This window comes from Calonectris borealis, chromosome 10, assembly GCF_964195595.1.
Source record: "Calonectris borealis chromosome 10, bCalBor7.hap1.2, whole genome shotgun sequence".
NCBI classification, from domain to species: Eukaryota; Metazoa; Chordata; class Aves; order Procellariiformes; family Procellariidae; genus Calonectris; species Calonectris borealis.
The window spans coordinates 2,301,916-2,315,665 of NC_134321.1; the positions used below are offsets into that span (position 1 = coordinate 2,301,916).

Here is a 13,750-nt window from a genome sequence, read left to right on the forward strand (position 1 = left end):
CGCACATGCACAAAGTAACTGCTGGCTGCCCAGAACATTTTCTAAAGGTAAAGACAACTGCTAAGCACTTATTCCTGCGTGGGAAAGGACAGAAGATAGTTACTCTGGTTTGCGGAAGTAACATCTATAAAGACAAGACTGCAACAGAAATTGGCAGGACCGTAAAGCACGGATGTGAAAGTATCATGCCATTTGCTATAAGCACCCTATGCCAACCGCTCATTCCTAACCGCGTAGTTATTTTATAGACTCCCAGCTAAAGACAGCAAATGCAAACTAGAGAATCTCCCTTTTTGGTGAAAAAGGTGTCTTTGGAAATGGATTGCAGATTTCCCTTGACCAGATGAGCTAAGGCATCTGCTTCCAACACTGATTCGCACGCAGCGGGAAGTGACTCTACTTAGTCCATTAGTTCTGGGTTCCAGCACAAGCGAAGGATCTCTCCACGTCAGGCTGGTGCAGAATTTCTTTTTCCTTCCAGCATGACAGTGTGAGGTTACCTGAGGCTCCCTGAGAGCTAGGAAGATGAAAGCTCAGCTTCCTTTATATTGGAGAAGAGCAGGAAATTTAAAAGTGACTCTCCCCAAGGAATGTTAATCTTGTCATTGCAGTTTAAGGTGACACGGGATTTTAAATGCTTGATTCCCACTTTGTCTTTTGCAAAGAAGCTTCAATCTAGAGCATATACGCAGGGGAAAAAAAGAGGGTAGCGATTACAGAGCCAGTGAAGGAGTCCCAAAAGGTTCTCTCTCCTCTCAACAGAAGTTTGCATAAAAACGAGAGGTGCTGCTGTAGAGATCTAGTGCATGTTTTAACCACAGTGATCAATTATAACTAGTCAGTCCCACATTACACTTAATCAAATCTCAACATGTACTGCTACCCAAAGGATAGGTCATCTCTGACATCTCTGGTCAGGTTTGAGCCAGAGATTTCTATGGGATCAAATCCGTTTTCACTGGGAGGCCGGTTTTGCATCAGATCAGCCACTTAATCCAACTCGCCCCACAGCTGCACGAGCCGTACAACGAGGGGACAAGCAGAGCGCACCAGAACAGGACTGGCCGTTTTGGCAACGGCCCACAGTTAGATTCGATTAAGCACAACGTGGAGCGCTGCCCTCAGCCTGGTCACACATTTCTCCCAGAAGTTGCCATGGAGGCGTTGTCACTGCGGTGGCTCTTAGCTGCTGCAGCGATACCAGAGACAGACTCCGTCTTTCGGGTAGTTTGGTTTTCAGGGCAGAAAAATAAAGGACTGGGGAGTGGTTATACCATACTGGGAACAGTGGGCCACGTACACAAGATATTTTTAGTTCTCTTTGCCCAAGCTCTTCTGAAAACGATAGTGTGTTTTATCTTTAAGTACCTAAATAAATGTTCCTAATTAGGATGCAGCACAAATGGCATCAAATTATAAGCCTAAATCTGTATGTATATCAAACATTTGGATGTATCACTTCTCTGAGTGAAAGGAACAATCTGCAAAATTGACCTTCTTAAACAAATCATGGATTGTTTTGTCCAGACATGTGAAACACATGGCAGTGGGGTAGGAGAGGGATAACACTCTCTACATTGCTACACATAAAGCCCATTGTCCAAGACTGAATCAGACTGTTTGCAAACAGAACACATGCAAAGTCAAAAGAATAAGATATTACACGTTCAATAATCTATGTAAGCATGTTTTGCCATAATAAGGTTTTACTTTCTGTTTAGAAGAATACTGTACAAACTAGTTGGTGTATGTTCATTAAAATCCATACCAGGTGCAAGTCTTATTTAGGGAAACCAAATCCTGATTTAAAACACAGAAACAAAGGACAGCAAGATTACAGGAGAACAGTGGTGGTCTGGAGTTTACCATACAGTTACTTTAAATTCCAGTCTGAAATCTAAGAGCTAGTTGTAAAAGTCTCTGAGCATGTTGCAGTTGCTTAAACTTACTCATAGAAGTAGTCACATAAACTTACGCTACAACACTGTTTTGTTATACGTTCCTCTATGCTGCCCTGGGAAATCACCCAATGCCCATGCAAACATTTAATAAGTTAACTTTTGCATGGTAGACACTAATATTTCCCTTACTTACAGGTCAAAGATCATTTAGTCATTTCCCCTCCCACCTCCTTAACCTCCTCAAGTTTCCTGGATTTCATAAAAACATTTCCCTTCCCAACATGTTTTAGTTATAAGCTTAAAGTTTTCCATTTCCCTACCTGTATTGTAGTGTTCCCACCTTCCAGAAGGGCAATGGCTAGCAGGATGCTCTCATGGAAGACTCTGTCACTGGTGGCATTCATGATGAGATCTATGACCAGGTTGGATGCACCTTCTTTATCCAGATGACATTGGACATCTGCCAAACTCATCTCACCTCGGCTCATTGAACTCGATCCAGAGCTTCCTCCTGTAAAGGTGATAATGAGAACCAAGCTGAGATTCAAACCCCGCCACCCTACAGTGGTGGCACCTCTCTTCTGGTTTAAATTATTAAGCTATCCCAAATGGTGTGCACACGTTTATTAACAGCGATAAACTTGGCTCCTAGCATTTCTGCAAGGAAGAGTTTGTAACTTAGAGCACAGATCGGGCACGTTGTAAGATGGGCACTTAACACCGCTTTAACGTGTGCGAGTCTGTGGGAGGAGGTGTCCTGAGGCAGGACAGCCTGGGCTGGCAATGGGAAAGGGTTGTTGCCACTGCTGCCTTCACGAGCAGCAGAAGATGGAAAGAAGGCTGGTGTATTGGAAGAGGATTCTGGAAACAGCGTGGATTCAGGCATACAGAGGTAGAGGCTCTGCGGGACCAGTGAGGGGATGGTGAAAAGGCGAGACAAATTCCAGAGGATGGCAAAGCCAACGCTATGCTTCTGTACAATTACAGAACCGTGAACTTCATGGATAAATAGACCAAAAAAGCTAAGCAGGCAAGTTTGTGGAAGAGGCAGGAAGAATGCGAACGGAAGCAAAATGCTCTAGAAAGAAAAAGAGTATGGTGGTAGGTAGCACAACACAAGGACAAATGCAATATATATCAACTTCAAAAAAGAGGGGGAATTAGTGTTTTTCAGTTGTTTGTGATTAGGCCTGCTTTCAATGGGATTACCCACAGTCTTCAGTTTGAAAAGGCAAAACCCACCGAACCGTGTTTTTACAAAATGTGCTTGACATTACTGACTTTCTTAGCAATGGTCTCAAATTAAATAAACTGCACTTTATAACTGACTTCAAACTGAATTTTTGCTCATCCTACCCTGCAGCCTCTCTGTACTACATTGAAAAGTTTCTGTTTCAGATATGGTTAATAATCTGACATCCCTATGAGCACATTTCCCAAATATTATTGCAAATATTAATTGATCAGGTTTTCTAAGTACATTCAAAGCAAAATCACAAAATTCAAGCCAACCCAAGACAGTCTCTGGAAAGTATAAAAAGCTCTGCCTGCTTAATTTTAAAGTACTTTCTCAGATGCAGTCAGGAGAAGAACACCACTGCTTGCATCTGCATGAGGAAAAAGCAGTTGACACAGGAGAGCGATGCTCTGCTCAGCCTAAAGTGAAATCCCTCAAGGAGAGTTAGAACACGTTGGAGTTTGCAAAGCCAGGAGCTACACGCAAGCAGGACTTCTTCCCCATCCATGTGGATAGTTCCTTCTTTTTTGGGATTTCACAGAAGAGAACAGTAAGGGAGAAGTCCAAAAGAGGTGGGAAAAAAACCCCTATTTCACCTGTAAGATACTGATTTGTCAGGCAGACACAGACACACAGCATCTGGCAGGGCAGATCACACGAACCACTGATGAGCAGGACATGTCCTACCTCCTGCCCCGGCTTTGCTGGCGCCTCCGGCAGACAAGGGGCCATTGCCGAAGGTGGTGAGGCTCTCGCGCCGTCCCGCCGGTCTCACGTTGCCATAATAACGGTTGACCAAAACTTGCCTGAGTGCCTCACCCTTGATTCAAAGAGGATAATGAAATCACGATGTGAGCTTAATGAATAAACAAACTAGTAATATTAAGTAGCAAGGGGACTGCTGTTATCATTAGCCTACTTGAGTGAGGGAGGGGGAACCAAAACTGGAGATTTGGAAAAATCCACTGAGCAACTCCCAATGTGCTCGGGAAGGCTGGGACACCGGGGGATCTCACGGGGCTCAGATAAGATTATAGGTTCCCAGCACCAGAAACAGCTACAGTTCAGTTTTTATGTAAAGCTTTGCTTCCTAGACAGATTTTATTCTCAAAGAGCTTTTTTTTTTTTTTAATTAAGATCTATTGTCTCAGTCTTGAATGTAAAAAAGTGGCACCAACACAAAATGAAGAGGAGGATTAGAGAAAGAGTAACATCAGAAATGGTTTTGTGAGTGAGCAATCCCATCTTCTCAGACCTATCCTATCCTGCCGTTTCACCAGTGTTACAGGGACACAGTCTTTTCTCCCCTCCATCAGCAACTGATGCGATCTAACGCTGTCAGCCGCCGAGCGGAAACCCGAGCGATCCCCGCTGCAGCCACTGCATCCCAGCTCTTTGTTCCCTGTGTCCCTGCTGGCAGCTGCCCGAGCCGCCCGGTCACGCCAGCAGTCAGCATCCGAGCACATGAGCCCGCGGACGCTGCGGGGCACCGGTCCTCAGCTAACCCCGACACCCCGGCCCCGCGTCCCCGGGAGCACCCGGCACGGCCACGCGGAGCACGCGCCGCTGCCGTCAGCGGAGGCCAGAGGAGATCAAAACACCTCCCAGGTTGAATGTTAACCTGCGGACCCTGCACTGCTCTCACTTAAGTCTTTACAGGAATTCCCAGCAATTCAGAGCGCCGTACAAAAGCTGGCGGTGCTGCCAGCAACGGGCAGACACACAAACACCGCAGCTGGATTAACAGATTTTTATAAGGTCTCTGTGCAAAAAGGAAAACTGGTGATTATTTTAACTGGGAGCTACCACTCTGCTAATGGCAGCGTGCTGTGGTTACAGCAATTTGGGGGATTTAAAAAATTGATCTAGCCAAGAATAATTTCATATTAAACGTCTGTCAGGATGAACTAAGGTATCTTGATCTTCATTCACAAAACAAGTGCTTGACACTGATTTTCAGTTGTATTTCAAATGAAATTAGTTGTCTGACTATACATTCAAAATGTCATTAACTACGAGGTTTAATATTAGCTGTCATGCAAGTGAAGCGTTACTTTTTAAACTTTCACAAGAGACCTTTAAAACACAAATAAGTAAATGGAAGAATGTAAATGTGCATTAATTGGCTCATACAAAACTCCAGCACCGCCGCAGCCACGCTGCTTTTGATACAAAGCTGGCACCCACAAAAGGTAGCTTAGAGAAATCCTTATACCCCAATGCACTGGAAAGACAAAAACCTATCTGGAAATTAATAGTCCTCCACCAAATTTCAGACATCACTTCCAAATGGAGAAGCTCAACACCTGCCTGCAGCTGGTCAGGGATCACTGCCCTCCCCGCCAGGCTGGTGCTAATGTCAGGGCTCCCCCCGTCTGCTTCTGGTCACTACCATTCAGCAGATTAAGAGTTGCTTCTCTAGATCATTAGTGTGAAAGCTGCAGCACAGGAGCTGCATTTTATGGAACCAGATGGGGACGGGGGAGGCAGCAGGGAGACAAGCTGTAAAATAAACACAAAGAGAGCTTTCCAACCAGCTGCTTCCCAAAGTCCCAAAAAAAGAAAAAAAGGCAAGTTACTTTGGAAGCAACAGTAGAAGAGCAGCACTTTTCCGAGGGGCATAGGCTTGTCACTGCTTGGGCCAAATAGTTAACATGTAGGAGAGGCAAGAGACTAAATTCAAAAGCTCAAGCAAAATCTTATCCCAGAGGAGCTACTTTGACCGACAGCAACATGTGAGTGTTGAGTACATGATGTAGTGCTCTAACCATCTTTCTGCTCTCAGTCTGGCAGGTAAGGAAGGCTACATGGCAGAACAAGGTCAAACCAGACAAAAAAACCCCTTAACTACATCTTCCTTACTGATTATAAGGGCAACTTGATATCCATGTAAGCCCTATGCCAAAAATCAAGTTACAATGGAGTTCTCACATTACCTTTTTCGTCTTCTGTTAAACTAACTGGCTGTCATCATATCAACTAGCACTTAAAATCAGTAATTTTTACTAGTTACTACAAAGATAACAACATACATCAAACCACAAGAACTGCTGTTCAGTAACTCCACCTCCTCCTGAATTCAGAAGGGTAACTAAAGCTCCTGGGGTTGGCTCTAGACTTTCCTTCTGGTACACTGTGGAGCAGAAGGCAACTTCTATTCCATGGTCAAAATAGTTGGGGTGAGTGGAGAAACCTCACTGGCAGCTCCAGCTCCGAGGACAGACCTGCAGCACCTCCGTTGTCTATAGGAGTAGTGTATCCAAAACAGGACAAGTAACCAGAAAATACAAGTGGGAACATGTATCGAGCATTTGTTATTTCTAGTCTGAAAGCGTGCTGATCCATAATTTTGGAAGTTTGGCAATGTGCATTCACTAGCATTTTGAATTCTAACTGGGAAGAAAAAAATTTGTTTCCTACAAAATTACTCAAACCCACTGTGTTAGCTAACAAGTATATGAGTACGTGATCAAAGCAGAGGGGAGAAAAAATAAGTGGTATTTAAGAAATGTTATAATTAATTCAGCTGCAATGCTTGGCTCCAGAACAGTTCTTTAACCATCATGTTACTGTTGTACACCACTTTGATGCGTACAGTATGCAAACAAATATCAGATGTTTGGCAGCAATAAGAAAAATCAAATATGCTAGCTAGAAAAAAAACCCAACAGCATTCAGTTTCATCTGCATTCACCATCAAGGTAAACTAACAGTAAGTAGTATACAAACATTATTGTACATTTATCAGTAAAGCAGATGCAATACACAACTCAGTTTACGTGATATCAAAAACCTGTCATAATCTTTAAAACAGAGAATCGTTAATAATACTTAAGCGTGAAGCAGTTATAAGTTGCTGCTATTCTGTTCCCAGCTACAAGAGCAGAAGAAATCGAGAAATGTATTAACGACGCTGATTTTGCAGCTTGGCTGTTTACAAAGGGGGAGGTGTGGCCAAGGCAGGCAAACTGCCCAAGCACTGATTAATCTCACTTTATAATTGTGTGATCATCACCAAAGGGGAGTGCTTTGAAAGTGTGAACAGACTAGACCAGGATCTGAGGTTTAATTCAGAGCAGCCAAGCACTTGCTCCTTCCATTTAGTACAAGTGAAGGTGCTCCAGCACCCCGTTTTGTAAGCGTGGCTGATCATTTTAGATTTTCCAAGAGGCTGACAGCGAGCAGTTAACCACGGAAGTTTCTTACATGACTTACGCTTCACTGTTTAAAAGGAAAAGGTAGAGGATTAGTTCTGAACGTGCTTGACTGCTGTACATACCCTTCTATGATCCTCCAGTTGCCTCTGTGGTAGACTTTGATCAAGCTCCTGCTGTGCATGCAGAAATTTCATTTTAAAGCAGAACAACACTAAAGAGACACTAACATCTTTGCACTCATGGAAAATATTAAAGGAAGTCACAGCTGAAAGCAAGGGGGGAGATGAGGAAGATCGACTGACAAGCTATCTACACAGAACATCTGCCCTCAATTAGCTCTGGTAGTACTTAACCAGTCTGCTCTGCCACCCTCCAGCAGGCCACCACGGCATGCACATATGCCAACACATTCTCATGGATTTAAAGAAAACACAAAGTCTGTCTAATTTTACAGTTACCAGTAACACACAGAAGTTTTTAAGAACTCAAACCATGCATGCCCATGCATACATATACACACACACATACAAACACCCCGTCCCACTATACGCACACTTCTGGAGGAAGTGTAGGTACTTCAACATATCTGACCGTGGCCAATGAAGCTCTTTTGAGACTGCGGAGGGCCTCTGACAAAACCTGTGGGATTTCTGCTCCAATGCCACGGACTTCAGTGGGGTTTCACTAAACAAAGTCCCTCGGCATGTGCATGTTTCCAAATCAAATCTCTTATTTCAGATGTTAATTTTCAGGAATGGAACTTGCACTTCGTAAACCTGAAGTATGTTGAGGTTTTGCTGCTTTAAAGCTGCTTTAAAATTTGTAGGAACAACCATTCTACACAGGGACCCATCTTAAACCAGGAGCCATCTCCCAAACATCTCAAAGTCATTCTATGACCACTCAGACTTTCAATTTACGTTTAAACACTATTCCACAAAAATTACAAATACAAAGGTCTAAACCACATAAACTAATTTTTTTCCTTCATGATTTCAAAACATATTTATAATCTTCATATTTATATAGCTCAGAGAATTGACGCTATCCTAGATTTAGACTTCCATGTTGTTTCACTTAGATTTGCACTGGTGTAACACCCAGTTGTACAATCTACCAATGCCATCTCTGGATGTCCCATTAATTTCAAAAGAATTTGAGATTTTGTAAATTCTTATGTCTTCATTTCGGCAAATAATCTGTCTTATGCAAACTAATGCTGGTGTATCTCAAAGGAAATGTGCCTACATATCCAATTCAATATAGAGCTAGTAACCTTGGAGATGTGAAGTGACCATTAGCTGTTTCAACGCCAACTGTGGCATTTTAAACAGGACACCCAGCTGCTCTGGCATTATGAAGTTTCCACTAACAACTTCTGACACCTCCATTTCCTTCTCAAAGTTTTTAAATATCTGAGACAAAGGGAAAACCAAATTCTGTATTAGGAGCCTGAGAAACGGTCTCATTTTGCTAATGCAGGTGGATTTGAGAGGAGACTTTTCAAACAGTGCCTCCCTTAAAAGCATAAGGGAAATGGCTGAAAGGAACAAAGATTTGGGGCTGGTTTACATGTGGGTTTTTTTATATTTTCAGACTATCACGCTGATGCTGTACTGGATTAAACCACTTCAACAAGTCTATTTATTTTTCACTGTCTAACACCACGCAGGAACACACATTCCACAGTTTTTTTTAATCAACAAGACACTCCACCAGGACTACTTCAAAACACCAATATTTGCCTGTTGTACAAATATAGGTGGGTGACACACCTCTACAGAGCTTTCCATTTCTGGAGGTTGCGGCAGCTAGTTGAAAGTAAAATGCAGAAAAATTAGTCATTCTTCAAGAATCTTTCATCCCAACAGAAATCTAGTGGTCAACACTTAGGGAAAGGGAGCTAGCAAAGCACTTGACTTAGCTGAGTCATCACCAATGAATTACAGCCACAATTACTGTTTACACCCTCCCACCCACCCAGCTCCTAAAAGGGCTACATTTTGAAAATTTAGCAGGTATCCTTTGAACATCCCAAACTACTTTGCATGAACACAGAGGCAGAAGCAAAAAGCTTTAGTTGCAGGTGCACACAGGCCTGCAATGCAGAAATGCACTTTTGGGCAGCCTGCTGGGACCGCGCACCCGGGATCCGCGACTCGCAGAGGGCGGAGGCAGCACACCCATCCCCAGCGGGGAGGAGGAGGAGGAAGCCAGGGCTGCATGTCACAGAAAGGCAGCAGACTTCCAATGTTAGTTTAAAAAAAATGCTTTCAGTGGATTCTCATTTATAAACATACTTTTCCCGAGATAAAAGATACGTGATACAGCACCAAAACATGAGCAATGAAATAAGAGGCTTAACGGTGACAGCTTTTCAAATTTAAAATGCTGATCATCACATTGAAACAGATGAAGACAAGCAACTTTTATCTAGTAGAGCTTAGACATACAACAGAGACCTAAACATTCAAATGAAACTGCCTACTAAATCGTGGGTAAATTGATTTAACTTCTCAGGAACAGACACTAAGGAATAAGACAAGGACGATACAGTAATACCAAATTAAGTCAGCCACTCATTGTCCGTGTCTGCCTAGAGGGCACACGAACTAGACAGACAAACCAAGCATCGGCTGGGAGAGCAACCATGGTATTTTAACCCGGTATCTGCTGCAGCATAGGCAATGCACAGAAAAGGGAGAGGAAGGCCACGAGATCCAGAAGTCTAAATACGGAGAGACTCCACTTCCCAAGAAGGAGCCAGGGAAGCAAGCGCTTCCCCTGCAGTGCTCCGTGGGCAGGGGCTCCTTGGCCAGGAAGAACCGTTCTCCGTTCTTCTCCTAATGGACTTTCCTCCTGGCTAATTCGCACCGCCTTTGGTACACCATTTCCTTGCATTGTCACCACTCTTGGAAACTTCACAAGCATGCAAACCATTTCTCTCTTGGTCAAATTGAAGCAGGGAGTATTTAAGCCAGAGGACTGAAAGTTAACAGGAAGAACCTCATTTATGCAGAGGAACACACAGTTCCTGCACAGCCCGCTTTGTACACCCTTGCTGCTTGTGGGCTGGACCATGGAAGCGCCGTATCAAGTCATTAGGAAGTCTCAGCACGTTGTTCTCATTGCAGACACCGTCTGCACAACTTGCTTGAAACCAAAGCAAAAAATTCCTCCTTTCTTAAGTAGTCAACAGCAGCAAGGAAATCGTGCATATTCCCCTGTAAGGGAAATGAGGTACCTTCCTTCCAGAGAAGGGGAGACTGAAGCTGGCAGGTCAAGTGGACGTGACTGCCGCAAGATAACATACTGGACTTTGGATTCCAAATGAAAGCTTCCTTATTCCTGGGCTTATAACATGACCCCATTTTAATCAAACATACATGTACATTTTGGGGCTGAAAACCAGCACAGATGAAGAATCAGCATGAAATTAGTTTGATCTTTTCAACTTAAGTGGAGAAGGAAAAAGTACATATTCTAGCTAGCAAATTCCTCTGCCTTCCCACTGTAGCACAGACAGCAAGTATAAATAGATCAGCATGTTAGAACCAGCCCCACAAACTCATCTGCAAGCAAAAGCTACTGCCCTTGGCAATGCTCGGATGGATCATTCCAAATAAGCATGGCCTTCAGCAATCTTTCAGTAATAATATAAACTCCAAATACTGAAATTGTTATTCTTTGAGTCAAAATGGGTTAAAATAGCAAAGAATTACTGAGCTATAGTTACTGTGCTACACTTTGCAGTATCCTGTGTGCTGCAACAGCAAAGTATCAGCTTATGCTTTACAAGAAGGATTGAATAGGGTGGGAAAGTAGACTGAAGTAGTAATTTTGCTAGATTTCTTGTGCCTCCATATACCTCAGCTCTCCACCTAGAAGAAAAGTGATGGTTTGGTGGGCAGGGGCAAGTTTGTGGAATACCGAACAGCGGCCAGGTGAGTGCCACAGACACAGTGGCCAGCTTTTAAACTGAAATATAGTGGGTGGCAGGGTCAGAGAAGAGTACAACGTCTTTCCTTTTTGCTCGCAGTAGCAAAAGTTCCTTTCAACTTGCTGTGCAAAAACCCCTCTTCCTTTGAAGTTTCCATTCCCACAAGGCTGGCAAATAAACCACTCATCATTAGCCGTAACAGGAGAATTACAATTTCTTTGACCTGTTGGTGACCGTAATGCTTCTAGCATCCATTTCCCCAACACAGACTACGTTTGTTTCCCAGAATGGTCTTTATCTGATTCAACAGTGGATGTATCTACCTCAAAAACCACCAAAGCAAGCGACAGCTCAAGTGTGAACTCATCACAGCTCAACTTAGGAGATATGGAAGAGGTTTCAGTCCTTTTCCTTTATGATTTTGAAGAAGGTATGAAAGTTTCATTTTCATTTGCTTTCAAAATAACTATCAAGACGAAAGTTGTCTAATCCTGTCTTTCACAGAAAATTCAAACAATTAGCACTGTGGATAAAAAAGTGGAAACGGTTTGAGGAAATCCAGAAAGATTGTCATTCAGGTTTAAAGCCTCAGGATTGCTTTTCTCAATTTTTTTTTTTCAACTCAACTATGTAGTAAACATCCAGAACACTGAGCGCTGAAAAGGCTTGAAATGCATTTAAAATACAGTTGGAGATTCCAGTTCACATAGACTGGGTCTACTCCAGATAGTGGCTTCGGCAAAACAGGATGGAAAACATCTCATATTGTAACGTTAAAAATGGGTGGGAAGTAATTTTATCAGAAAAACCTGCATGTTTGTGTGAGCACACACGTACGAACCTCACCTTTCAAAAACCTCATCCTTTTCTCTTCAGCCTCACCAAACTTTGGAATTGTGACAAAATAATAGACAAACCAGCACACGTACAAGTACAAACCTCCTCCACTTCAGGGCACCTCCGAGTTCAAAGGATTGAGAGGTGACAAACCTCAGACTGCTTAACTTCCACAGGCTGATGCTGTTTTCCAAACTACCACACATCTCCTTTAGGTCTTTTTCCGAACATCCCTCTAAATCAGATACGAAGGTGACAGGCAGGAGTAAACTGACACCTGTCCTGGGAGGTCTTCAAGATCAACACTGAGCGTTTTGAAGAAGCTTAGTCAAACTAAATTAATTTGGCTCGGTAGAGAAGCAATGGCGAGAAATGAGATGCCCTGTGCTGTGCAGGAAGTCGGGTTAAATTACCGAGCGGTCCCTTCTGGTCCTGAAATCTGTGAATTCAGGAACCAACCCAACTCCATGCATATGGCATCTAATTATCGGGGTGGCAGGGGGAGAGATTTGGCATCGAGGAGGAAATAAAAAGGGGAAAAACACAACTAGAGAGTCAGTCAGCCAAAGATCACATTAAGCTTCTGATAGCTAAGTTGTATATCCAGATGCAAAGAACTACAGCGAAGATGTCAGATATACGTTATTCTGAAACCATTGACCTCTGCTTCCTCTGCCTCAGCTCTCGCATTACCATCTCCCCTATCAGCTGGAGTTCCAGTTTAGATACAGTCCTGGAAGTCCCTTTCCACTTTTTCCTCCCTTTTCTGAATTTCTCCTCTTTTCTCTGTGAAATACATTCAGTATAGCTGTTACTTGAAAGACAGAGCAAAAGCACCAGCTAGTCTGACTCATGACAACAGACTGGAGCACAAATTATGTTGCTGTCCTCCATAACTCCTCAATAATACCAGAAAACTCCACGTTACCTGCTTGCCAAGTCTCCTTTGTAAGGCCAATACTGTTACCTTGTAGAACGGAGAAAAAATGTGAGTAGGAAATTTCTAGTCTCTGCAGATGATATGTAGGTGTTCGTCAAACACACATTTGACTTGCTACGGATAAATTTCAGGGCAGAGGGGAGTAATTGGGACCTAAGAGCGCTGAACTGCTTTGACAAACTTCCCACATTACAGTTTACCATTATAACAGACCTGCATCAAAGTTGCCGAACACCGTATTTTTAGTGATGGAGATCTCAGTGGTGCAGATCTCACACCTGCATAAATTAAGAGGGAGCACGAGATGTGAAGCCGTGTCCTGGCACGGGCTCCTCTGAGCCACACAGCTCTCTAGGCCCTCGCAGAAGACATGTGGGACTTACGGGGGGCAGAAGCAGCCCCCCGGCTCCCACCGGCACGTGATGGAGCAGCAACCACACGCTTACACCCCCTCGCCTCGCCACTGCGGCGCACACCCGGATCGGGGACGTGGCTAAACCCCCCCCGCCTTATCTCAGTGAATTCGCAGAGACTTTGTGTGCTGCCAGACGATGAGGTGGGAAATTTGGCATAAGGGCTGTCAGTGCCTGCACTGAAAGGTCACCAGGATCTGCCTACAGGAATGCCTTCTCGCATTTTCCAGTTTTCAGTTGAGAAAGCATGTTTTACTTGGGCTGGGGCTTTCCTGGAGTTAGAGACCTCAGTCTCTGATACGCCACCGACCTTTAATGGGAGTGC

At 43.6% G+C, this 13,750-nt stretch overlaps 1 protein-coding gene across 1 annotated transcript in view; it reads right to left on the minus strand.

Moving 5' to 3' along the window:
• Positions 1-13,750, minus strand: part of ITPR1 (inositol 1,4,5-trisphosphate receptor type 1) — a 188,377-nt gene that overhangs the window by 61,050 nt on the left and 113,577 nt on the right. The window contains exons 40-43 of the mRNA XM_075158588.1: positions 9,071-9,106; positions 7,418-7,468; positions 3,826-3,958; positions 2,222-2,412 (exon numbers count right to left, since the gene is read on the minus strand). Coding sequence (XP_075014689.1) covers positions 2,222-2,412; positions 3,826-3,958; positions 7,418-7,468; positions 9,071-9,106 — 411 coding nt within the window. The remainder of the gene's footprint in view (positions 1-2,221; positions 2,413-3,825; positions 3,959-7,417; positions 7,469-9,070; positions 9,107-13,750) is intronic.